At 34.0% G+C, this 27,997-nt stretch overlaps 3 protein-coding genes and 1 pseudogene across 3 annotated transcripts; all 4 read left to right on the plus strand.

The window, feature by feature from the left end:
- The first annotated feature begins 362 nt into the window (after positions 1-362).
- Positions 363-1,590, plus strand: LOC123205302 (germin-like protein subfamily 1 member 17). Its single transcript, XM_044622234.1, has 2 exons — positions 363-484; positions 991-1,590. The coding sequence occupies exons 1-2, from the start codon at positions 367-369 to the stop codon at positions 1,521-1,523; spliced, it is 651 nt and encodes a 216-aa protein (XP_044478169.1). The 5' UTR covers positions 363-366; the 3' UTR covers positions 1,524-1,590.
- A 3,109-nt stretch (positions 1,591-4,699) lies between these two features.
- Positions 4,700-5,739, plus strand: LOC123205294 (germin-like protein subfamily 1 member 17). Its single transcript, XM_044622222.1, has 2 exons — positions 4,700-4,970; positions 5,060-5,739. Exons 1-2 carry the CDS (start codon positions 4,853-4,855, stop codon positions 5,602-5,604), a joined length of 663 nt encoding a protein of 220 aa, XP_044478157.1. The 5' UTR covers positions 4,700-4,852; the 3' UTR covers positions 5,605-5,739.
- An 18,073-nt stretch (positions 5,740-23,812) lies between these two features.
- Positions 23,813-24,737, plus strand: LOC123208689 (annotated as a pseudogene).
- A 1,379-nt stretch (positions 24,738-26,116) lies between these two features.
- Positions 26,117-26,767, plus strand: LOC123208690 (uncharacterized J domain-containing protein C17A3.05c-like). The gene has a single exon (XM_044626209.1). The coding sequence runs from the start codon at positions 26,117-26,119 to the stop codon at positions 26,765-26,767; it is 651 nt and encodes a 216-aa protein (XP_044482144.1).
- Positions 26,768-27,997: the final 1,230 nt, after the last annotated feature.

The following is a 27,997-nucleotide window of genomic DNA, read 5'->3' on the forward strand; positions in this document are numbered from 1 at the left end:
CAGAAAAAGAAAAATTCCGCGGCAGAGTTTTTCATAAACAATTATCAGCACTCAGAACATCGGATGAAAATTTAAGATTAAAATAACGATGTGCAAGAATATAAAAAGAGCACCATTGCCATGTCAAAACTGTTGATGTAATCAACGAAGAGATTAAAAATTTTACTTAATCAACAACTACAAACTGAGTAAAAGATAGGCAACGAAGACTTTGCAACTGGCAACACTCGTTCTGATTTTCTTTGAGTCAATCGAGACTGGTTCAATAGATTTTGTCTATAAATAGAGTAGCTAACCTTACAACATTTCTCACCCCTCCATAAGCAATAATAACAATACGGGAAGAATAGAGAGAGCATAATCACAATGAAAAGTTTTATTCAAGCTTTTATCTTCTTGGCCTTAGCTTCCTCATTTGCCACCGCATTTGATCCCAGTCCTCTTCAGGACTTCTGTGTAGCCATCGATGAACCAAAGAACGCTGGTATGAATTTTCTCCTCAATTCTCTTCCTGTTTACTAATTTAAGCTAGCTAACTCTTATCCATTTTCTACATAGGCAGTGTCGGAAACATATATTAGGCTTACAAGTGTGAAGATTAAAACCTATTTAAAACAAAACCAAATAGCGTTGTGTAAAATGAGTTTTCAATTTTCACACTTATAAACCTAATATATATTTTTGACATGGTATCAGAACATGAGCCAATTGGTAGGCCTAACAGTCTGAGTGTTCCTGAGCCGAAAGACAGGTCTAACAACTTAGATGATTGCATTCAAGTGAGAGTGTTGGAGACTCAAATAAAAAAGAAAGAAAAAGAGTCCCACATCTAATAAACTTGAGTAAAATGAGTGGTATATAAGTGTGTAGATTGAACCTTAACATAAGTCAATTGGTTTTGTGTAATATGAGTTTCAATCTTCATACTTGCAAATCTAACATATATTCCCGTCGGGCAGTAATTCTTACTGATTTGATTTTTCAATGCAGTGTTTGTGAATGGTAAGTTCTGCAGGGATCCCAAGCTCGTCAAAGCTGAAGACTTTCACTTTTCAGTTAAGATGCCTGGAAACACAAATAATGCAGTTAGTTCTAATGTTACAGCCGTAAATGTCAATCAAATTCCAGGACTTAACACTCTTGGCATATCAGCTGCCCGCATTGACTTTGCACCTTACGGCCAAAACCCACCTCACACTCACCCTCGTGCCACCGAGATTCTTGTTGTCCTGGAGGGTACTCTTCTTGTTGGGTTCATCACTTCCGATCCCAACCACACACTCATCAGCAAAGTTCTTAATAAGGGTGATGTGTTCGTGTTCCCCATTGGTCTTATCCACTTCCAATTCAATATCGGAAAAACAAATGCTGTTGCATTTGCTGGTTTGAGCAGCCAAAACCCCGGTGTGATTACTATTGCCAACGCCGTATTTGGATCAAATCCTCCAATTAATCCAGATTTTCTTGCCAAGGCTTTCCAGTTGGACGTAAACATGGTGAAAGATCTCCAGAAAAAGTTCTAGATAGACAGCAAGATAATTTTTTCGATTGCATTAAAGTAGCTTCTACAATTTCAATATATTTATAATATGTGCTTTTCCCAATACCTATTGACGTGTGATAGTGATGTAATAAAGGTGTTACATTTTTTATGTACCTCCAGTCAGTTTCCATGGTTTTCTTACTGATATAACTAAATTTGATTGCATTTGTTGACCTTTTTTTTTTTTTTTCCCTCTTTTCTATACTCTCGTCTCTACCAGTTACATTTTTCTATGACATGAGAATAAATCTGATTGATAATGAATCCCAAGTGACTGCACCCAAAGTTGTTCTGCTCATCGGAAAAAATTCGAAAAAACGACCGGCTCTGTTGGTGATATTGTACATCTAAATATTAATGCACAAATAGTTTGGTTATTGGACATCAGTTACATTAACAATTTAATCAATAATTCAATCGTTAACTAATTAATTCATAAGTGATACACATAAATTCATGTCTTAAGGATAATGACATAATCCATTTACAACTTTACGCGGTCTGGGTCGTTGTCAAGTTTTTGACCAATTGAGTTGTCGGCTACCTATTTTCTACATAATTAATGCAGTCAAACGAATCAATTAAGGAATGGCCAAACGACTTATTCCCACCCAAAGTGTGTTCTTATCTCAAGGTTCTTTTTGTTAACTTTGAAAATCTTATTTATCTATTCATAAATGGTTAAAATTAACAGAACTCTAACCTCTTAAAATTTTATCTCTTTTTTCCCTCAGCCCATAAAAACTAACCATTTTCCCCTAGGTTAAGTTTTAAAAAATAATATTTTCCCTAGGGGTTAGTTTTTAATCCCAGACACCAAATCCAATGACGAAGCTTTCTTGATGTATCATCATGCTTCGATGATCTCTCTTCCCTCCTCTGGAACGTCAGCCGAAGTAGATCTGACCTGATCTACGCCGGCCAACATTCCAAAGGAGGGAAGAGAGACCGCCGAAGCATGGTGATATATTGGGAAAGCTTTGTTGTAGGTGATGACACTGGATTTAGCGTCGGAGATTAAAAACTAAACCCTGGGGGAAATGCTATTTTTTAAAATTTAGCCTAAAAGGAAAATTGTCAGTTTTTAGGGGTTCAGGGGGGAAATTAAATTAAATTTTAATTTATTTTTAATATTACAGATAAAATAACGATTTTACCCTTGAAACAGTTAATTTTAACCGTCCATGAGTGGCTAAATGAGATTTTCAAAGTTAACGGAAAAAACTTAAGATAACAACATACTTTAGGTGAGAAATAGTCCTTTGGCCTTAGGGAATCATTCTTTTAGCAACTAGTTATATTTTTTCTATTTTATGTTTGGGTCAAACACGAGAAACTCAAAGTGGTTGATCAACTCCCTTTATTTGTCCTAATTGATGCTATTTTCACCAGTTCAATGCTTGAACAAGTCTATTTATTCTTTCGACTGTCTTCTTTAACAGCTAAATTTTAATACCATTCTTAGAAGGCTTGTCCGTTTTAAGAAAATCCACTCAAGCATTGCTTTCAATGTTGTGATTCACTATAAGATTATTTTATTTGTTGAGAAATTAGTTTGAATAACATCTTAATATATTGCACGATAGATTAAGCATGCTTGATTTTCAGATTTTCTGGAAATAACAAAAATATGATTGCAAAGATTAACTTTAAAAATTATGCAAAACTAATAATCGTAAAGATTGATAACAATATATTGTTGTAAAGTTAAATCCTAGTGATAATTGAGGCTTCATCACATAAATCAGGCAATTAGCCTCCATCAATTATTTTGGTAAGAATATTGAATTTTATAACCAAAAGCATTTATTCTTGTAAACAAAATTTGGTGTTTTAACCTGATAATGCAAAATAAAAATTTTTTTAATGCTTATTTCAAATAAATGTTTTAATTAGAATGGGTCTTATTAATACTAGTTTAACTATTAATTAACTGAATAGGATATTGGCCTGAATTAGTGTGAATGGCTCTTTTCTTTTTTAATTGTTACATAATTAATCGTTTATGAAAATCAACATATCATTAGAAAATTATGTGTACATCTAACGTTAAAATATATCAACAAAACCAACTGCCAAAGATTAGCAAAATCAAAATACATCAAATAAGGTAAAGTCAGTTAGTGAAAAAGTTCAACCCATGTTTAATCTCCATCCATACATGGAAAATTGGAAATAATTAGTCCAATAGTTATATCTTTTAATAATTTTAAAACTTAATATCTTCATTTTTTTTTTACAATATAAAAAATCCTCTATTATTTTCTTCGTGAGGTGGATTTTAAAATTGAAATCCTGTGAGACTTGTGATTTTAGGAAGTTAAAAAACAATTTTAATTCCTAATTTCACGAACACGTTTTTGCCACTTTCAAACCTTGAAACAAGTACTTTGCATTTCATCTTAAAGTACGCATATTATAGTGACATTCTAAACTTCCATGTAATGGCTTTACCAATTCAATTAAGTATATTTGTTTATCTTGTTCATAATCAGATTACATTGCACAAGTAAAAACCTAACCCAATTACTCATTCAATATTTGAAACTTTTACTAATTAAATTAATACTAAAGTACTTTTCAACATTACCAGAAAGTGACAACATATATAGTCATAAAGGATAGCTAAAGAAAAGATTTTAAGACTCCAATGTATATTTTTTTCAAGTAATTTCTGCAGAATACCTGGTTGACATGCATCATAGGGCTTTATTTATGCTAAATAATAATATAAAAATATTCATCTTTTTTCTTATATATTGCTTGATCAAGCCAGATATTGGAAAAAGATAAGAATTCTTCAAAAAAAGAAAAGAGTCCAGATATTTTTCTTTCAATTTCATGGTTAATTACTCAATCCTGTACAATTTAATTTCCATAATTATCTCTCTTAAATTTTGACACTTTCAGTAAGGGGATTAATTTCCGTAATCAGCAAGCACTTGATATATATGTTACACAAAAATGGTCAGAGATTTCATAAACAAATATCAGTACATCCGATGAAAAATTAGGATAAAAATAATTAGTACAAAAATATAATGGAGGACCATTTCCACGGATAAAATGCAGTGTTGATGCAAGCAATGAAGAAATTAAAATTTTAACATAATCAACAACGACTACAAACTGAGAGAAAGCCAATGAAGACTTAGCAACTGGCTGGACTCTTTCTCATTTGCTTCCAGCAAGGGAAAACAATCGAGACTGATTCTATAATTTTCACTTATAAATAGAGAAGTTAGCCTTCAGCATTTCTCACCCCTCAACGAGTAAAATTACTTGAAGAATATATAGAGCGTGATCACAATGAAAGGTTTTCTACAAACTTTCGTTCTTTTGGCCTTGACTTCCTCATTTGTCTCCGCGTTTGACCCCAGTCCGCTTCAGGACATCTGCGTAGCCATCGATGAACCAAAGAACGCTGGTATATGTTCACTTCTCTTTCTGTATATACATTCTCATTTATGAAATTAACTGAGGGTTGATTCTAACTGATTTGATTGTTTTATGCAGTGTTTGTGAATGGGAAGTTTTGCAAGGACCCCAACCTCGCCAAAGCTGAGGACTTCTTCTTTTCAGTTAAAACGCCAGGAAACACAACCAATCCACTTGGTTCAAATGTCACAGCTGTGACAGTAGACCAAATTCGAGGACTTAACACTCTTGGCATCGCAGCTGCCCGCCTTGACTTTGCACCTCATGGCGAAGTCCCACCTCACACTCACCCTCGTGCCACTGAGATTCTTGTTGTCTTGGAGGGCACTCTTTTTGTTGGGTTCGTCACTTCCGATCCCAACCATACACTTATAAGCAAAGTTCTTAACCCGGGTGATGTGTTCGTCTTCCCCATTGGTCTCATTCACTTCCAAGTCAATATCGGAAAAACAAATGCTGTTGCTTTCTCTGGTTTGAGCAGTCAGAACCCCGGTGTGATTACCATTGCCAGTGCTGTGTTTGGATCAAATCCTCCGATTAATCCAGATTTTCTTGCCAAGGCCTTCCAGTTGGATGTGAAAGTGGTGAAAGATCTTGAGGAAAAATTTAAGATGGATAATTAGATAAATGTGTCAAATGCATTGAATTAGCTTCTATTGTTTGAATAATGCTTGCTTGTTTTGTTATTACAATGGTGTAATAAAGTGGTTACACGTTTACATGTGTCTCCACTCACTTAATTTTATCAATTGCTGATATAATGTTGTATCTATCTTTCTTCACTCTTCTCTATTCTTTATCGTAAATATATTTATGATATATAGCATTGATACATTCTTTATGATGTAAAAATAAACTATAATTGATCAAATGAATCCAATAATTTCAAGACTTCCTCCACGAATTTTTGTGCACTAGTATATCACTCAAAGTTTCTCATTGTTATAAGTTGAGTCAAAGATATTATAAAAATAGAAAAGTTCTTTAGGCTTTAGAAAAATTCTTAAGAAATATTAGAAAGGTGTTGAGGTTCATAGAGATGGGTATGGCCTTTAGTTGACTCAAAATAAGTACATACTTGTTGAAGAAAACTACTATGCGTGAAGCAAATCCTTATATGACATGCATAGTTTCATATTGCAAGAGTACGTAATTAATGAAAATAAATCTTTTGTTGATCCTACCCTATCTAGAAGAACTATTGACTGGTGCCTTGCAATATGTGACAATCACAAGAGTAGTTTTGCTTACTTTGCGAACAAGCTCAATCACTACATGAAAGCTCCCACTTGCAAGCATGTAAAAGGCTGCTCAAGCTTCTCAATGGAACCACGCATCATGGCATATAAGGTTGTTGTTCCTCTAATCTTAGAAGGTTATACAAATGTTGATTGAACCAACAACCTTGATAATAGGAGGTCAACCAATGGATTTTGTCTGTATCTTGTAGACAATTGCTGTGATTGCGCCTTGAATCTTTGTCCAACAATATATTTTTTCCCAATAAATAAATTTGTCTCATGATATTTGTAAACTTGATTTGTAAGAAATTTTGTCTTCTCTTACAAATAGGTTATTTTGTTTTAAGTTTGACTATTCTTAAAAATAGTAAATAAAACCAATAGGATACATAGTGGTTATTAAATTAATGGTGTAATTGGGTTTTTGGGTTTGAGTGTTAGCAGGAATTTTATGATTTTCCTTGTTCTAAAGGTCACATAGTTATAAAGAGTTTTTAATTAATGGATAAAATTTGCCGTATATCACTTTAGGTTGGGTTGAATAAGATATTTATGTGTTCTTTGTTTTGATTTGCTCTATATTATTTGTGAGTTCGAGTTCTATGTAATTTTTTTAATATTAACAAGTGGCATTAAAGTGAAGTTCGCAATGTGGAAAAGGCAAGCCTGATATGAGAAAGAGTTTGATTCAAGAAAAGAGTTTCAAGGCTTACTTTGTGTGAAACTAATATCTTAAAATGTAAGGATTTCCGTTATTTTGAAATTTGAAAGTTCACTATTTGATGAAATGCCATTCAAGATTTATTAGTGTAATAAGTGTTAAATGAAAGATTTAAGGATATTAAGCCAGAAGGAACAGTTGATAGTACTTAGAGTAAGATTCAAAACAGAGATGTTAGTGCCATTAGATTGATTCTAGCTTGAGAAATAATGTATAATGTATAATGTATTAACTGAGGTTATAAATGTTAGAACTTGAACCCAGTACCTTATTAATTGATATAATTTGTGTGTCATCAAGTCCATTTCACGTTCATATTGCATTAGCACATATGTTGACAAACAAAATATTATTGACCTTTAAAGTATAAGTAATGTTATATGTATTTAAAATGTATAATAATAATATCTCACTACATGATTAGGTATTACTCAATCACATAATAACACATTTTCACTGATACTCAATCTGGTACTTATTTTGAATAGACATAGCATTCTTCAAACTTCATATGTGATATGTCAACAACATTTCATATGTCCGCATATGTGTTAATGCAATACAAAAGTGAACTCGATTTGATAAAGTATCAAGTTTAAATCTTGCCATCGATGAACCAAAGAGCCCTAGTTTTAATTTTCTACTAAGTTCTTTTTTCTGTTTATTAATTTAAACTAGCTAACTCTTAGCCATTATGTACCTTGGCATAAATTCTTATTGATTTGATTCCTTAATGTAGTGTTTCTGAATGGAAAGTTCTGCAAGGACCCTTAACTTGCCAAAGCGGAGGATTTCTCTTTTTCAGTTAAATTACCTAGAAATACAAATTAACAATCCAGTTGGTTCAATTGCTACAGTTGTAAGCATCGATGAAATTCCAGTCTTAGCATTTCGAGTACCCGTATTGACAGGAACCATCTTGACCTGCTAAACTCGTAATATCCGAACACTCTTATGAGACTTAGGAGGTTGAGACGTATCCTGTAAAGCTGTTAAAATATTCCACAAAACACACACACAAATATATAAATACATCTTATATTCCATTCAAACATGAGAATAAGTTTTTTGTTAGGCCTCTAACCATTCAATTTTTTTTTTTTTTTTTTTTTGCATAAATTCACAAGATCCACATACACAACAAATACGACATCGACGGAAGATGTTCTCTGGTGGCACAACCTTGAGCAGAATCACGGCTTGACACGACCTTGGAGATGTCCTGAAGGGGAAATTTCTATAAGGGTGAGCTAAAAGCTCAGTGAGTGGACAATTATAAAATAATTCTAGAATAACTGAATGTATATTTATGAAGGTACATATAACAGTTTTATAATATATTAGCCAACAAAGATGTTAGATTTCTAGAAAGAAATTGAAGCATCGCCACTAAAATAAAACATATAACAGTTTTATAATATATTAGCCAACAAAGATGTTAGATTTCTAGAAAGAAATTGAAGCATCGCCACTAAAATAAAATCATTTATAGTTGATGATTAAGTTTTATTAAGAAACACCGTCCTTGAATTATCATTAGAGTTCTTACCAAAATAATAGAAATGTTAAATTTCGTGAAAACATTGCACTAATGATAAAAATGTTTGGGGAAGGTCATATTTAAATAGAAAAATTGATTAGTAACAACCCATATTTATTTCTTTCTTAATATGAACCCCTCCCCAAAACAATAACTTGAGCTGTACACCACCACTTATATTCTCAAGAAGAAATCTGTCATACCTGGTGAGTACCCCCTACCCAGGCAGAGCAAGGAAATCTGTCATACCTGACATCTTATAATCTTGCTCTGATAGAGCACTAAAATCTGTCATGTCTGACATAATACATAGATAGAGCAACTGAAATCTGTCATACCTGACATAAAACACTGTATAGGCAGAGCAATTGAAATTTGTCATATCTGGCATAAAACACTGCATAGACAGAGCAACTGGAATTTGTCATACCCAACATAAAGCACTACACAGGCAGAGCACTTATCACATGATATGCATTTGCTGAGAATATATGAGTGTTACCATCTTTTAATGTCATATTCATTACACAATAACTCACTAATAGATTTAAAATAATCATTATCAAGTAGTCACACTCTCACCATATTGAATAAACTATATTAAGTCTACATCCAACTACAACACCAATTTGATAACCTTCAACAATATAACCATTCCATCACTGAGTTAGGCTAACCATCTAGTCACATTCATTATTGAATTAAGATTCTTCAGTTCTATAGCTACGTATAATATTAATAATAATTTATTCATTAATTTCAATCATCCATGAAATTTGAGTATTATAACCTTTAACTGTACAACCTCACAAAATATTAGTCCAAATAATATTAGCAAATTTCAGTCTCTCATAGAACAAAACTAAATATCCAACTCTACAATCATAAGCAATATCAATAAACAATTTATTCAACAATTTCAATCCTTCATAGAACTGAATAATAAAACCTTTAACTATAAAATCTCATAATATATATATATATATATATATATATATATATATATATATATTCAAATAACATTTAGCAATTTCAATCGCATCAAACTGGACTAAAAATCTTTTAGCTCTACAACTATACACGACACCGAATCAATCAACTCTTAACAATTTCCTTCACCCGTCAAACTGAACTAAATACCTTCCAACTTTATAGCTACACAAAATATCAACATATTAAATATCCAAATTTCAGTTAAGCCATAACTAAATTAAACAACTTTGGCTCCCTAGCCACACATACAATATTAATTAAATTAACCTTCAGAATTTATAACAATACACAACATTGGATTAAGTGGGCTTTCACTCTATGGTTACTCACAATCAAAATCAACTACATGCGTAATATTCTATTTTTTATAAGAGATTCCATGAAATCAATAATATCATTTGTCAGAGATTTAAAAAATAAAAATATAAAATTTTCATGATATAGAATTTCAATTCAAAGTTTGTTTCCCACTCACTGATTTGAGTAGACTCAAAGCCGGTGTTGAAATTCTCTACGAATCCCTCCTCCTTCCTTATCTTTTCTCTTTAATTTGAAGCAACACGTTAGAATTTGGAAATCCCCGATATAAACAGTAATTTAAAACCTAAAACTAAAATAAGGGGAAAATGGGTACCTTTTCTCCTTTCCCATCCATTTCATTTTCTATTTCCGTCTTCATCTCCTTTTTTTTTTCCTTCTTCTCGTCTTTCCCTTTTCCTTCTTCTCTTTCTCGCCTCTGCTTTCCCTTTTCTTTATTCTCTTTCTCGCCTCTGCTTCTGTTTTTCTTTCTTTCTTTCCTTTTAAAAAAAAAGTAAGTCTAAAAGTCTTTTCCTTTATTTAATGTTTCAATGGAAAATTTTCCTTAAACCCCTAGACATTTGCTTAATCTTTTTTACCCTAAATGTTTTCAATACTATAAAAATATTACTTATTTTATATCATTTCTCATTTAAAGCACCCTACCAAAAATATTGGGTATTTCAGGTACCGACTTCGCACCTTATGGCTAAACCCACCTCACACTCACCCCACTGTCATTGAGATTCTTGTTGTCTAGGAGGGCACTCTTTTTGTTCGATTCGTCACTTCCAATCCAAACAATACTCTAATCAACAAAATTCTTAATAAGGGTGATATGTTCATGTTTTCGATTGGTCTCATTCACTTCCAAGTCAATATCAAAAAAACAGGGTTGTTGCCTTTTCCGGTTTGGGCAGCTAGTACCCCGGCATGATTACTATTGCCACCGTCGTATCTGGATCAAATTCTCCAATTAATCCAGATTTTCTTGCCAAGGCCTTCCAATTGGACACAAATGTGGTTATAGATCTCCAAAAAAAGTTCTAGATGCATACAAATAAAAAATGAGAGATTTTTTCGACTAATAAAAAGCTTACACGTATTATTTCTTTCTCTTTTCTCTCCTCTCTTCTTTTTCAGTTACATTTTTCGATGACATTAAAAAAACTGATTGACAATGAATCCCACAGGTGACTGCACCCAAAGTTGTTTTGCCCATAGGAAAAAAAATTCTAAAAAATGACCAGCTTTGTTGATGTTATTGTATATCTAAATGTTAATGCAAAAATAGTTTGACTTGTGGACATCAGTTACATACAGTACACATTAAATCAATAATAACAACCATTAACTAATTATTTATTAACTGATACACATACAGTACTCTTGTTTTCTCTACGATCTTTTGCCAAACCATCTCTCCAAGAAAACAAACACTTTCATTCATCAAACAAAGCCAGAATCCCTCTTTCTCAGAGCCAGAATGCTTAGCGATCTTTTCATATTAGCGGCCGTAAAGGCCAGAGATGCGGCCGAAGAGTTCTTCAAATTCAACAACATACATATGGCGATCAGGTCTCTCACAGCAGCCAAAGAGTTCAATCCGGAATTACCTAACATCGATGAGTACTTCATGGCTTACAAAGTGCACGAAATGGCCGCCAAGAAAAGCACCTGGTACGAGTTTCTTTCTTTGAGTGACGTCCAAGTCGATTCAACCGTGATCAAGAAACAATACAAGAAAATGGCTCTTAAGTTGCATCCGGACAAGAATCATTCTGTTGCTGCAGAGGGGGCTTTCTTACTCATTCAATCTGCTTTCGAAGTTTTGATAGATCCTGCAAAAAGACAAGTCTACGATAGTAGCTTGTGCTCAAAGAAACGCCCTCAAACGTCACCGCACACTGCTTCTGGTTCTTCTAAATATTCTAAATCGTCAAGGCCTTCAAGTGAAGAAGCGAAATCCAGTCAGTCTCGAGCTCGAGAGGCAGCTGATCGTTCTTCATCTGGATTTGGAAGAACATTTTCATCTGAGTTCAGAAGAACACCTTCATCTGGGTTCGGAAGCACAAAGACCAAAGAAACTTGCAGTTGCCGTGGAGGGTGCAATTTACGAAACGTCAGAATTAAAATGGCTCTCCAAGCTAACGGGACCAGAAAGATTGTTGTTTCTCGCAATGGTGAAGTTATAATTCAAACCCCTTTGGCTTTGCAATGGACTTTGATTAATGTAATTCACTATTATGTAATGGAATTCAATTCTTTGAAAACTCTCACTGTAATCATTGGAGAAATTTTACTCTATCATCTTTTTCCAGTTTTATTTTATGTTTTATATACTAAACTAATGACCATATTACAAGTTTTAAGGTAATTTTTACCTGTGGAGGAAACTTTTCAGTGAAAAATTTATCCTATGATTTTCTATGGACGTATAATGTGTTGAGGATACTCTTCCAGTTGGTTGCAACACCGATAACACACTTATCTCCAAAGTTCTAATAAGGCTGATGTGTATGTTTTTCCCAATAGTGGTCTGTTTCACTTTGAATTCAACGTCGGAAAGACAGATGCTATTGCCCTTGCCGCCATTGATCCTAGTTTTCTTGCTGGGGCCTTCCAGTTGGAAAAAATTGTTGTGAAAGGTCTTCAGGCAAAGTTCTGGATGAATGGCATTAGATCTAGAAATATGTAGTTGAATTCATTGAATCAGTTTCTAATTGTTTGAATAAATTTTCCAATGATCTCCTAATTATCATTGTTATTGTGATTCTATAGTCAATTAAATAACTAATCAAAGACGTTGCACGCATGCCTATTTGTACCTCAATAGTCGAAACTAACTATAAATCTCTCATTTCTAACTTTCTACGCGCCGCCCCTGCTACCTCCCTCTCGCTAACAAATAATGCTCAAAATTCTATTAGTTTTTCAACTGTTTGTGTTTTACTGCTTTTGTTCAGAAAATTAATTAAAATAGATACGGAATTTTTTGTTTAAATCTTTTTTGATAAACTCTTAGTGATCTTATTTTTTTAAGTAAATTTAATTATTATTTCAGTAATACCCTTTACCTTATTATTTCATATTAGAAATAGTTTTTATTGGACAGTTTTTTTTTTCTCCTATATCATCATATTGAGTATACAGATTAATTTTTGTGTAATTGTTGATATTACAAATCGAAAACAGATTAATTTCTAATGTAAAAGTTGATATTTACAAATCGTAACAAAATGATGAACATAACTACACAGAGTGCATGTGGGTGCTAAAGGGTGTGTGCTTGTGTGAAAGGGTGCAAGTTGGTGTGAAAGGGTGTGAGCAAGTGAGAAAAGATGCGAGCAGGTGCCAAGGTATTTTAGCAAACTCCAGGAGTGGATTTTTTAGAAACTTTTAGTCTAGTGGTAAAGGCAACAATAGTAAGAGTTATGCTTGCCTTGGCAATGTTTTTTGATCAGAGAGTTCACCAATTTGATATCAACAATACTTTTCTCAATGGGGATTTGCAAGAGGAGGTGTTTATGACTCAACTAAGAAGGGTTTGAAGACAAGCTAAGACCCGGTTTTGTTTGCAAATTGTAGAAGGCATTATGTGATCTAAAACAGGTCCCAAGAGCTTGGTATGACAAGCTAAAACAGATGTTAATAATTAAAGGTTTCAAGAACTCATTGGCTGATTCTAGTTTATTTGTTTTTAAACAAGGCACATCAATAGTATATGTACTCATATACGTTGATGACATATTGCTCACAAGGCTGGATTCTAATTTTATTAGAAGGCTAATAACTGATCTGAATGATAAATTTGCACTGAAAGATATGGGTGAATTGGATTTTTTCTTGGGTCTGGACGCAAAGAGAAGTCGGAAAGGTTTGCTACTGAGCCAAACAAAATATGCTTCTGATCTCTTGCATAGGGTGAACATGCAGAATTGCAAATCTGTTTCCACACCAATGGTCGTAGGTAGTAAATTGTTTCCGGGAGATAGTCCTGTATTTAATAAGCCAACAATGAATAGAAGTGTTATTGGTGCACTGCAATATCTGACCCTTACTAGACCTGATCTTTCTTATGCAATAAATAAGCTAAGTCAGTTCTTGAAGGAGCCAACACAACTTCAATGGCAGGCAGTAAAAAGAGTGTTGTGATATATTCAAGGAACACTAGAGTATGGCTTGATGTTTACGCCTTCCTCGATATTGAATTTGGAGGTTTTTTTAGATGCAGATTGGGCTGGAAACTTGGAGGAAAGAAGATCCACAAGTGGGTATTGCATTTACCTTGGAGGTACTCTGGTTCAGTGGAGCTCTAAAAAGCAAAGAGTGGTGGCTCTCTCATCCACTTAGTCAGAATAAGAATACAAGGCACCCAGTCAGGCAGCTACAGAGGTTGAATGGTTAAGATCTCTATACAGTGAATTGGATTTGGAGTGGTTTGGTCAAGCAGTAATATGGTGTGACAATATGAGTGCTGCTTCATTGACAGCAAACTCTGTGTTTCATGGAAGGACAAAGCATATTGAGCTGGATGTGCATTTTATTCGTGACCAAGTGGGTTCTAAATCTGTGGCAATTTAATATGTGCCTTCACAACGTCAGGTAGCCGATGTGTTTACTAAAGCATTGTCAGCTGCGAGATTTGGGTTACTCATTGACAGACTTCAAGTAGTGAGAATTACAGGAAAAGATGACAGTGTGAGAATTTCTTTCCCAAACAGAAGCTGCTGGAGGAAACATTACAGAAATCCAGGTGAGCTGCAGGGAGGATTGTTTGTAAAGAAGTTGAGTTAAGAAGAATTAAGAGAGTTGTTTCTAACAAAATTTACTCATTTTTTGTTGCAATTCTAACTATTTCTTAGTTAGAATTGAGGGAGGATGTGAAAGAGCAGATTTTGGTTGTAGTAGCTGAAGCAGAGTGAAGTTGTAGTGTCAGTAGTAGAGTTTTAACTTTAGTAATGCACTGCGTTTTGGAGAGTTAAAAATGCGGTGCGTTTTGTAGAATAAAAAAAATGGAAAGTTGCCTCTGTTCTTCTTCTACTGAGGAAAGCAGAAAAAGTTTTGTCTAATTTTCTTTGTCACAATGAATAGATTTCCACATTCAGCGTCTGTCTAAGTTCTATTTTTTTTTTTTTAAACAATGTCTTTGAACTACTACATTAACTGTGGCAGAAATTTGTGTTGCTTTTGTATTTCCTTTGACGTAAAGTGTTTCTTCAAAGCAACATCTGGCTTTACCAAGTCCAGGAACAAAGTCAATAAAGTCAAATTGCGTGCTCTCTTTAGCAAATAATATCCACCAAGTAATGGCTACCTACTGCAACTCTAGCCGCCTTTTACACCTTCAAATCAACCCTATAGTCACACGCAATTGGTAATTTCCTCAAACGACGTTTACGATTTTTGTACACTTCTAGGAATATAGACTCTTTCTTAATCATACCAAGTCATAATCAAGATGACTCTGAATTCAAAAGAAGATCAAAAAATGGTTTCATACAAGATTTCTTTATAATGAAGAAGACAATTCCAAAAGAAGATTTGACTCGACAGGAAAAAACGAAGTCAAGGCAGAACGGAGCAGGTAGGTGTTTATTCTATTATATACGTGTGTGTGTCGTGCTAATATTGACTATATCTGACTTTTTGTTAAACAGATATTGTTAGTTTCTTAACGGTTATTGCTTTCGTTTACTGAATTTCTTATGGTTACTAGTTATATTCTTATGCATACAAAGACAAGCAACTCATACTTCAGGCCTAAATACTTTTTTTACTACCCATTTTTACTTTACCCTTACTTTATTTATATGTACCTCCAACCGCTTTCTATGTTTTTCTTGCTGATATAATTAAATTTGATTGCAGTTTGCTGTCTATTTCTTTCTCTTTTCTCCACTCTCTTCCCTTTCAGTTAAAATTTTCTTTGACATGATTGCATACATAGACTTACAGTTTTCAACACCAACAAAAAGGCGTATTGCCAGAATTATTCCTTATGAAGCTTGCTCACTTTCATCAAGGCTCAACGCAAGAAACTTCAGTTTCGATATTTCTGCTGTTCTGGACATGAGGTAATGAGAAGATCCCTTTAATTGAATTTCCATAAGTTCTTATAAATACTTAATCACTAACAACAACCGTTAATTAATTAAACAAACAATCATTTAATGAGCTTGCTATTTACATTATTTTATTAATTAATGTTAATGATCTTTTCCATGATAGTCATTTATAATAATACCAAGTTAATAATACTAGAGTACAAATTCTTTAAACTCTTTCATAGAAATTGATGTAACATAAATTAGAGAATAAATTTATAAATAAACTCAATGAATGCTAATTAATATGGATGAATAATGTGACAATGAGAGCCTTGCGCAATATCAGTTTGCATGCAAGAGTTTATATAAGTAGTTTGTACATATTGTACCACTAGCAATAACCATTGATATCTATCCATAAAAATTATTTAGGATAAAGCCTTTATTACAATAATCAGTAATTATTTTAAAAATGATTTTTATAGTTTAATTAATTAGACTTAATCATGCAATAAAGGTGTTACATTTAATTAGACCAATTGAGTTGTCGGCTGCCTATTTTCTACATAATTAATGCGGTCAAACGAATCAATTAAGGAATGGCCAAAGCACTTATTCCCACCCAAAGTATGTTATTATCTCAAGATTCTTTTCGTTAATTTTGAAAATCTTGTTTATCTATTCATGAATCGTTAAAATTAATGGAATTCTAACCCTTTAAAATTTTATCTTTTTTTTTTCCTAGCCCCTAAAAACTAACTATTTCCCCTTAGTTAATTTTAAAAAATAACATTTTCCCTAGGGCTTAGTTTTTAATCCCAGACGCCAAATCCGATGTCATCACCGATGACGAAGCTTTCTTGACGTATCACCATGCTTCGATGGTCCGATGGTCTCTCTTCCTTCCTCTGGAACGTCAGTCGAAGTAGATCTGGCCTGATCTACGCCGATCGGCATTCCAAATGAGGGAAGAGAGACCGCCGGAGCATGGTGATACGTCGAGAAAGCTTTGTCATAGGCAATGACACTAGATTTAGCGCCGGGGATTCAAAACTAAACCCTGAGGGGGAATGCTATTTTTTAAAACTTAGCCTAAGAGGGAAATAGTTAGTTTTTAGGGGTTAGGGTGGGGGGGGGGGGGGGGGAGAACTAAGTTAAATTTTAATTTATTTTTAATATTAGAGATAAAATAATGATTTTACATTTGAAACAATTAATTTTAACCGTCCATAGGTGGCTAAATGAGATTTTCAAAATTACCGGAGTAAACTTAAGATAACAACATATTTTAGGTGAGAAATAGTCCTTTGGCCTTAAGGAATCGTTCTTGTCGCAACTAGTTATATTTTTCTATTTTATGTTTGGGTCAAACACTGGAAACTCAAAGTGGTTGATCAACTCCCTTTATTTGTCCTAATTGATGCTATTTTCACCAGTTCAATGCTTTAACAAGTCTATTTATTCTTTCGACTGTCTCCTTTAACAGCTAAATTTTAATACCATTATTTCTTGCTTAGAAAGCTTGTCCGTTATAAGAAAATCCACTCAAGCATTGCTTTCAATGTTGTGATTCACTATAAGATTATTTTATTTGTTGAAAAATTACTTTGAATAAGATCTTAACATATTGCACGATGGATTAAGTATGCTTGATTTTCAGATTTTCTGGAAATAACAAAAATATGATTGCAAAGATTAACTTTAAAAATTATGCAAAACTAATAATCGTAAAGATTGATAACAATATATTGTTGTAAAGTTAAATCCTAGTAACAATTGAGGCTTTATCAAATAAATTAGGCAATTAGCCTCCATCAATTATTTTGCTAAGAATATTGAATTTTATAACCAAAAGCATTTATTCTTGTAAACAAAATTTGGTATTTTAACCTGGTAATGCAAAATATTTTTTTTTTTTAATGCTTATTTCAAATAAATGTTTTAATTAGAATGGGTGTTATTAATACTATTTTAACTATTAATGAACTGAATAGGATATTGGCCTGAATTTGTGTGAATGGCTCTTTTCTTTTTTAATTGTTACATAAATCAACATATCGTTAGAAAATTATGTGTGCATCTAACGTTAAAATATATCAACAAAACCAACTGCCAAAGATTAGCAAAATCAAAATACATCAAATAAGGTAAAGTCAGTTAGTGAAAAAGTTCAACCCATGTTTAATCTCCATCCATACATGGAAAATTGGAAATAATTAGTCCAATAGTTATATCTTTTAATAATTTTAAAACTTAATATCTTCATTTTTTTTTTTTTACAATATAAAAAATCCTCTATTAAGGTGGATTTTAAAATTGAAATCCTGTCAGACTCGCGATTTTAGGAAGTTAAAAAACAATTTCACGAACACGTTTTTGCCACTTTCAAACCTTGAAACAAGTACTTTGCATTTCATCTTAAAGTACGCATATTATAGTGACATTCTAAACTTCCATGTAATGGTTTTACCAATTCAGTTAAGTATATTTGTTTAGCTTCTTCATAATCAGATTTTATCGCACAAGTAAAAACCTAACCCAATTACTCATTCAATATTTGAAACTTTTACTAATTAAATTAATACTAAAGGACTTTTCAACATTACCAGAAAGTGACAGACAACATGTATAGCCATAAAGCATAGCTAAAGAAAAGATTTTAAGACTCCAATGTATATTTTTTTCAAGTAATTTCTGCAGAATACCTGGTCCACATGCATCATAGGGCTTTATTTATGCTGAACAATAATATAAAAATATTCATCTTTTTTCCTATATATGACTTGATCAAGCCACATATTGGAAAAAGATAAGAATTCTTCAAAAAAAAAAAAAAAAGAGTCCAGATATTTTTCTTTCAATTTCATGGTTAATTACTCAATCCTGTACAATTTAATTTCCATAATTATCTCTCTTAAATTTCGACACTTTCAGTAAGGGGATTAATTTCCGTAATCAACAAGCACTTGATATATATGTTACACAAAAATGGTCAGAGATTTCATAAACAAATATCAGTACATCCGATGAAAAATTAGGATAAAAATAACTAGTACAAAAATATAATGGAGGACCATTTCCATGGATAAAATGTAGTGTTGATGCAAGCAATGAAGAAATTAAAAATTTAACATAATCAACAACAACTACAAACTAAGAGAAAGCCAATGAAGACTTAGCAACTGGCTGGACTCTTTCTCATTTGCTTCGAGCAAGGGAAGACAATCGAGACTGATTCTATAATTTTCACTTATAAATAGAGAAGTTAGCCTTCAGCATTTCTCACCCCTCAACGAGTAAAATTACTTGAAGAATATATAGAGCGTGATCACAATGAAAGGTTTTCTACAAACTTTCGTTCTTTTGGCCTTGGCTTCCTCATTTGTCTCCGCATTTGACCCCAGTCCGCTTCAGCACATCTGTGTAGCCTAATGAAGCTAAGTAAAGTATGCAGTGCTGCTGAAATTTATTTTTGATATATTGAATATGTTGACAAACTTTCTTATCCATTTTGAATTGTTTTAGTTTGAATTTAGTTGGAATGTAACCAATGCAGCTTGGAGTTGTTAGAGCAGGTAAGTTTTTGGTTTGCTTTGTAAGAAATTGGATGGTTTAGCTTAATTTGAGCTGCTGTGTACTTGTATTTAGTAAGATAGGATGTATATAAATGTATTATTAAAGTAATGAAAAAAGCAGTGACTTTTGACAGCCAAAAAGACTTCCTCCGTTCCAGCTCTGATTTTTCTTCTTTTCTCCTCTGTTTTTTGCGTTTTTTCATGCTTTCTTTGCATACAAATCTCCATTAAAAACCAACAATTGGTATCAGAGCCTTCTGTCTTTGTAAAGGCCTGTGTCAAGGAAGATTTGTAGAAGTGTTAGAAAGAAGGAACTCAGCAGTAACCATGGCTTCCAGCAACTTTACAGGAGTGACTGCACCAGTTTTTTCTGGTGAAAACTATGCAGCCTGGGCAGTAAAAATGAAAGCCTATTTGAGAGCTTTCAATTTGTGGGATGTAGTTGAAGTGGATAAGCAGCCAAATCCACTGCCTGAGAATCCAACACTGAACCAGATTAAACATCACTCTGAGGAGACAGCAAAGAGGTACAAAGCTTTGTCTTGTATCCATTCTGCTGTTTCAGAAATTATGTTTGCAAAAATCATGGCTTGTGAAACAGCAAAGGAGGCATGGGATAAGTTAAAACTAGAGTTCCATGGCAGTGAAAAATCAAAGCAAATGCAGATTTTCAACTTAAAGAGAGAGTTTGCTTTACTTAGAATGAAAGATGGAGAATCAGTCAAAAGTTTCATTGATAGATTGATGAAGATAGTGAACCAGCTCACTCTTCTTGGAGAAATCACTTCTGAAAGTAAGGTTGTGGAGCAAGTGTTAGTAAGTTTACCAGAAAAATTTGAAGCAAAGATTTCCTCCTTGGAAGATTCAAAGGATATGAGCACTATGACCATTTCAGAATTGTCCAATTCATTGCAAGCTGTGGAATTGAGACAAGCCTTTAGAGATAATGTTACAATCTCTGAAGGAGCATTTACAGCAGCCCAATCATCAAAAACACAACCTGGTTTCAGTTCAAACAAGCAGTATGTTAACAAGAAAGGAAAGGAGAAGAAGGATGGATATGATAAAAGGCAAAGAGGAAAGAAAGGCAGGTTCCCACCTTGTCTGCATTGCAAAAAAACTAGCCATACAGAAAAATATTGCTGGTATAGGCCTGAGATTCAGTGTAGAGGATGTAAGGAGTTTGGTCATATGGAAAAGGTGTGCAAGAACAAAGGAAAAACAACTCAGCAGCAAGCTCAAGTTGCTGAAAATTTGCAAGAGAAGGAGGAGCATTCTGAAGAGCAGTTGTTTACTGTGGACTGCCATAATGCTCAATTTCATTCTCGAAATTGGCTACTAGACAGCGGATGCACTAATCATATGACCTTTGATAAAAGCCTTTTTATCAACCTTAGAAAGAGCAAAATTTCCAATGTCAAAATTGGAAATGGAGAGCTATTGCAAGTGCAAGGAGTGGGCACAGTGGCTGTCAAAATAATTTCAGGTACAAGATTGATCAATGATGTGTTACTTGTTCCTGGTATTGCTCTTAATCTTCTGAGTATTGGTCAAATGTTAGAAAATAATTATTCTCTAAAATTTGACAATAAAAAATGCCATGTGTATGACTCAAAAGGAGTAGAAGTAATGATGGTAGATATGATGCATAGAAGTTTTTGTTTAGAGCTAAATGATGTGAATGGTCAAACACTTGTTAGTAGTGGTGATGAATCAATTAAATGGCATAAAAGATTAGGCCATTTTCATGAACATGGACTCAAATTGATGACTGAGAAAGAACTTGCTGTTGGAATGCCAAAGGTGGCAATGATGAGGAAAATTTGTGAAGCTTGTCAATTGGGAAAGCAAACAAGGCTTGCTTTTCCAAAGAGTGAAGCATGGAGGGCCAAGGAGAAGTTGCAGTTAGTGCACACTGATGTGTGTGGCCCTATGTCAGAAAATTCCTTAAATGGCAGCAAGTATTTTGTATTGTTCATAGATGATTTTAGTAGGATGTGTTGGGTGTATTTCATCAAACAAAAATCTGAAGTTATTGATGTGTTTGTGAACTTCAAGAAGTTTGTAGAGAATGAATGTGGATGCAAACTAAGAATGATAAGAAGTGACAATGGAGGAGAGTATACTAATGAAAAATTTGAGAAATTTTGCAAGGAAAATGGCATCAAACACCAGCTCACTGTCCTATATACTCCTCAACAAAATGGGGTGAGTGAGAGGAAAAATAGGACTGTTATGGAGATGGGAAGATGTCTTTTGTTTGAAAGCAATCTACCAAAGAAATTTTGGGCAGAAGCAGTAAATACTGCAGTCCATTTGCTCAATAGGCTGCCAACAAGAACATTAAAAGATAAAACACCTTATGAAGCTTGGTTTGGTTCAAAGCCAAATGTAAGTTATGTGAGAATATTTGGTTGTGTTTGTTGGACTTTTATTCCAGAAATGAAGAGAGAAAAATTGAGCAAGAAGGCTGAGTTAGGTGTATTAGTGGGCTATAGTGACAAGTCCAAGGCATATAGAGTATATCATCCTTCAAATGGTAAAATTGGCATTCACAGAGACTTAAAGTTTGATGAAGAATCAGTATGGAATTGGGAAATAAATGCAGCCCAAAGGAAGATAAAGGAGGAGCCAATTGTGCACAATGAAAGAAAAACAGAAAGTGAGCAGCAAAATAATAGTGATGATGAAGATAAAGCAGTCAAGATGAAATCACTTGCTGATATTTATAGCAGGTGTAATTTGGCAATGATTGAACCTACCAATTATGAAGAAGCTTCAAAGTTTTCTGGTTGGAGGGCAGCCATGCAGGAGGAGATAAAAATGATACAGAAAAATGAAACCTGGAAATTGGTTGATAGGCCACTTGATAAACATGTTTTAGGTGTCAAGTGGATTTACAGGACAAAACTAAATGCTGATGGTTCTGTAAACAAGTTAAAGGCAAGGCTTGTAGTGAAAGGCTATGCACAAAAAGAGGGTGAAGATTATTCTGAAACCTTTGCACCAGTTGCAAGGTTTGATACTATTAAACTTCTAATTGCATTGGCTGCTCAAAAGGGTTGGTTTCTTCATCAATTAGATGTCAAGTCAGCTTTTCTGAATGGTGACTTGAATGAAGAAGTGTACATAGAGCAGGCTCCTGGGTTTGTGAGAAAAGGAGATGAAAGAAAAGTGCGTTTGCTGAAGAAAGCCTTATATGGCTTGAAACAGGCTCCAAGAGCCTGGTATAGTAGAGTAAACACTTATTTGGTGAAGCTTGGTTTTGTGAAAAGCTTGAATGAAGCTACATTATATGTGAAGTCAAAAAATGATGATGTGTTAATAGTATCCATTTATGTGGATGATCTTCTGATTACAGGGAGCAATGCAAATTTGATCACTTGGCTGAAACTAGAAATGCAAAATACATTTGAAATGACTGACTTAGGAAGACTCAATTTCTTCCTTGGCATTGAAGTTTTGCAATCAGAATCTAGTATTTTCATTAGCCAACAGAAATATGCTAAAGAATTAGTGAAAAGGTTTGGTATGGAGAATGCAAAAGGGGTTGACAATCCTCTTGTAGTAAGTCAGAAACTAAAAAAGAATGATGGATTTCCAGAAATTGAATCTGCTGTCTTCAGAAGTTTGATAGGATGTTTGCTTTATCTAACAGCTACTAGACCTGATATAATGTATGCAACAAGTTTGCTTTCAAGGTTTATGCAAAGACCAAGCCAAGAGCACTTTAAAGCAGCAAAAAGGGTCCTCAGGTATGTTAAGAACTCTGCTGATCTTGGAATATTATACAACAGAAATTTGGAGGTCAATCTACATGGTTTTGTTGATAGTGACTGGGGTGGCTCAATGGATGATTTAAAGAGCACCTCTGGTTACATTTTCTCTTTTGGATCAGGATCAATCTGCTGGAATTCAAGAAAACAAAGTGTTGTTGCTCAGTCTACTGCAGAAGCAGAATATATAGCTGCTGCTTCTGCAGTAAATCAAACCATTTGGTTGAGAAAGATATTAGGTGATTTGCATGAAAAACAAATGAATGCAACACCTATTTATTGTGACAACAAGTCTGCTGTGGCTATAACTAAAAATCCAGTTTTTCATGGCAAAACAAAGCATATAAAGATCAAGTATCATGCAATAAGGCAAACAGAAGAAGAATCTGAAATCCAGCTAATTCACTGCAGTTCAGAAGAGCAACTGGCTGACCTGTTGACAAAGGCTGTTAGCACAAATAAATTTGTTCAACTAAGGAACAAATTGGGAATGGTAAGTAAGTTTGTCAAGGAGGAGTAATGAAGCTAAGTAAAGTATGCAGTGCTGCTGAAATTTATTTTTGATATATTGAATATGTTGACAAACTTTCTTATCCATTTTGAATTGTTTTAGTTTGAATTTAGTTGGAATGTAACCAATGCAGCTTGGAGTTGTTAGAGCAGGTAAGTTTTTGGTTTGCTTTGTAAGAAATTGGATGGTTTAGCTTAATTTGAGCTGCTGTGTACTTGTATTTAGTAAGATAGGATGTATATAAATATATTATTAAAGTAATGAAAAAAGCAGTGACTTTTGACAGCCAAAAAGACTTCCTCCGTTCCAGCTCTGATTTTTCTTCTTTTCTCCTCTGTTTTTTGCGTTTTTTCATGCTTTCTTTGCATACAAATCTCCATTAAAAACCAACATAGCCATCGATGAACCAAAGAACGCTGGTATATGCTCACTTCTCTTTCTGTATATAACTTCTCATTTATGAAATTAAGTGAGGGTTGACTCTTACTGATTTGATTGTCTTATGCAGTGTTTGTGAATGGGAAGTTTTGCAAGGACCCCAACCTCGCCAAAGCTGAGGACTTCTTCTTTTCAGTTAAAACGCCTGGAAATACAACCAATCCACTTGGTTCAAGTGTCACACCTGTGACAGTAGATCAAATTCGAGGACTTAACACTCTTGGCATCTCAGCTGCCCGGCTTGACTTTGCACCTTATGGCGAAGTCCCACCTCACACTCACCCTCGTGCCACTGAGATTCTTGTCGTCTTGGAGGGCACTCTTTTCGTTGGGTTCGTCACTTCCGATCCCAACCATACATTTATAAGCAAAGTTCTTAACCCGGGTGATGTGTTCGTCTTCCCCATTAGTCTCATTCACTTCCAAGTCAATATCGGAAAAACAAATGCTCTCGCTTTCTCTGGTTTGAGTAGTCAGAACCCTGGTGTGATTACCATTGCCAGTGCTGTGTTTGGATCAAATCCTCCGATTAATCCAGATTTTTTGCCAAGGCCTTCCAGTTGGATGTGAAAGTGGTGAAAGATCTTGAGGCAAAATTTAAGATGGATAATTAGATAAATGTGTCAAATGCAATGAATTAGCTTATGCTGTTTGAATAATGCTTGCTTGTTTTGCTATTACAATGGTGTAATAAAGTGGTTACACGTTTGCATGTGTCTCCACTCACTTAATTTTATCAGTTGCTGATATAATGTTGTATCTATTTTTCTTTCACTCTTCTCTATTCTTTATCATAAATATATTTATGATATATAGTATTGATAAATTTTTTATGATGTAAAAATAAAATATAATTGATCAAATGAATCTAATAATTTCAAGACTTCCTCCACGAATTTTATGTGTACTAGTATATCACTTAAAGTTTTTCATTGTTATAAGTTGAGTTAAAGATATCATAAAAAGAGAAGAGTTTTCTACGTTTTAGGAAAATTCTTAAGATAGATTAGAACGATATTGAAACACAGAGATGATTACAATCTTTACTTGACTCAAACTAAGTACATACTTGTTGAAGAAAACAACTTTGCGTAAAGCAAATCCTTATATGACATGCATGGTTTCAAATTGCAAGAGTACGCAATTAATGAAAATGAATCTTTTGTTGATCCTACTGTTTTTAGAAGAACTATTGACTGGTGCCTTGCAATATGTGACAATCACAAGAGTAGTTTTTGCTTACTTTGCGAACAAGCTCAATCACTACATGAAAGCTCCCACTTGCAAGCATGTAAAAGGCTGCTCAAGTTTCTCATGAGCATGACATTTCTTTCCATTCACTTTTACTTTATAATAATCAATCTACTTTCAACATAGTTAGCTATCTTTTTTTAGAAACTTGCGTTCGACATATTGACATCGATGTACACTTTATTTGTAAGTTGGCTGCTCGTGAGATTCTTTGTCGTAGGCATGCCCCAACAACTTCAGGGTGCAAATATATCTATCAATGGACTATCACCCGAGCACTTTCCTTCTGGCTCTAATTGCAACACCATATGAGCTCCAGCTGCATCTGCAATTCGTTATTTAGTTATTTTTGAACTCTAATCAACTATCTTTTCTTCCAGCTGGATCGTAACAAGGTTATCTTATTTTATTTCAATTATCTTTCCCTTAAGCACTTGTTTCCAATTTAATCAAGAGGTCTTATAAAATTTGCTTCCAAAACAACTATTTGTTTACTATTCAATTACGGAGTTTGTAGAACTTGATATCCAAGAAATCCTGTTTTTAATTTATCAGAGGCACCCTTATTTGTTTTCTCTTCGATCTTTTGCCAAACCATCTCTCCGAGAAAACAAACACTTTCATCATCAAACAAAACCACAATCCCTGTTTCTTAGAGCCAGAATGCTTAGCGATTTTCATATTAGCGGCTGTAAAGGCCAAAGATGCGGCCGAAGAGTTCTTCAAACTCAACAACATAGATATGGCGATCAGGTCTCTCACAGTGGCCAAAGAGTTCAATCCGGAATTACCAAACATCGATGAGTACTTCATGGCTTATAAAGTGCACGAAATGGCTGCCAAGAAAAGCACCTGGTACGAGTTTCTTTCTTTGAGTGACGTCCAGGTAGATTCAACCGTGATCAAGAAACAATACATGAAAATGGCTCTTAAGTTGCACCCGGACAAGAATCATTCTGTATCTGCAGAGGGGGCTTTCTTACTCATTCAATCTGCTTTCGAAGTTTTGATAGATCCTGCAAAAAGCCAAGTCTACGATAGTAGCTTGTGCTCCAAGAAACGCCCTCATATGTCACCGCACACCGCTTCTGGTTCTTCTAAATATTCTAAACCGTCAAAGCCTACAAGTGAAGAAGCGAACTCCAGTCAGTCTCGGCCTCGAGAGGCGGCTGATCGTTCTTCATCTGGATTTGGAAGAACATTTTCATCTGAGTTCAGAAGAACACCTTCATCTGGGTTCGGAAGCACAAAGACCAAAGAAACTTGCAGTTGCCGTGGAGGGTGCAATTTACGAAACGTCAGAATTAAAATGGTTCTCCAAGCTAACGGGACCAGAAAGATTGTTGTTTCTCGTAATGGTGAAGTTATAATTCAAACCCCTTTGGCTTTGTAATGGACTTTGATTAATGTAATTCACAATTATGTAATGGAATTCAATTCTTTGAAAACTCTCACCGTAATCATTGGAGAAATTTTACTCTATCATCTTTTTCCAGTTTTATTTTATGTTTTATATACCTAAACTAATAACCATATTACAAGTTTTAAGGTAATTTTTACCTGTGGAGGAAACTCTTCAGTGAATAATATATTCTATGATTTTCTATGGACATATAATGTGTTGAGGATACTCTTCCAGTTGGTTGCAACACCGATAACACACTTGTCTCCAAAGTTCTAATAAGGCTGATGTGTATGTGTTTCCCAATATTGGTCTGTTTCACTTTGAATTCAACGTCGGAAAGACAGATGCTATTGCCCTTGCCGCCATTGATCCTAGTTTTCTTGCTGGGGCCTTCCAGTTGGAAAAAATTGTTGTGAAAGGTCTTCAGGCAAAGTTCTGTATGAATGGCATTAGATCTAGAAATATGTTGGTGATTTCATTGAATCAGCTTCTAATTTTATGAATAAATTTTCCAATGATCTCCTAATTATCATTGTAATTGTGATTCTATAGTCAATTAATTAACTAATCAAAGACGTTGCACGCATGCCTATATGTACCTCAATAGTCGAAACTAACTATAAATTTTCTTATTTCTAACTCTATACGCGCCCCTGCTACCTCTCTCTCGCTAACAAATAATGCTCAAAATTATATTAGTTTTTCAACTGTTTGTGTTTTACTGCTTTTGTTTGGAAAATTAATTAAAATAGACACGAAAATTTTCATTTAAATCTTTTTTGGTAAACTCTAAGTGATCTTATTTTTTTAAGTAAATTTAATTTTTATTCTAATAATACCCTTTACCTTATTATTTTATATTCGAAATAGTTTTTTTTAGACAGTCTTCTTTTTCTCCTATGTCATCATATTAAGTATACAAATTAATTTTTGTGTAATTGTTAATATTTACGAATCAAAAGCAGATTAATTTCTAATTTAAAAGTTGATATTTATAAATAGTAATAAAATAAAGAACATAACTACACAGAGTACATGTGGGTGTTAAAGGGTGTGTGCGGATGTGAAAGGGTGCAAGTGGGTGTGCGCGGGTACGAAAGTGTGTGAGCGAGTGAGAAAAGATGTGAGCAGGTGCCAAGGGATTTTAGCAAACTCCAAGAGTGGATTTTTTAGAAACTTTTAGTCTTGCGGTAAAGGCAACAATAGTAAGAGTTATGC

This window comes from Mangifera indica, chromosome 2 (genome assembly GCF_011075055.1).
Source record: "Mangifera indica cultivar Alphonso chromosome 2, CATAS_Mindica_2.1, whole genome shotgun sequence".
Classification (NCBI taxonomy): domain Eukaryota; kingdom Viridiplantae; phylum Streptophyta; class Magnoliopsida; order Sapindales; family Anacardiaceae; genus Mangifera; species Mangifera indica.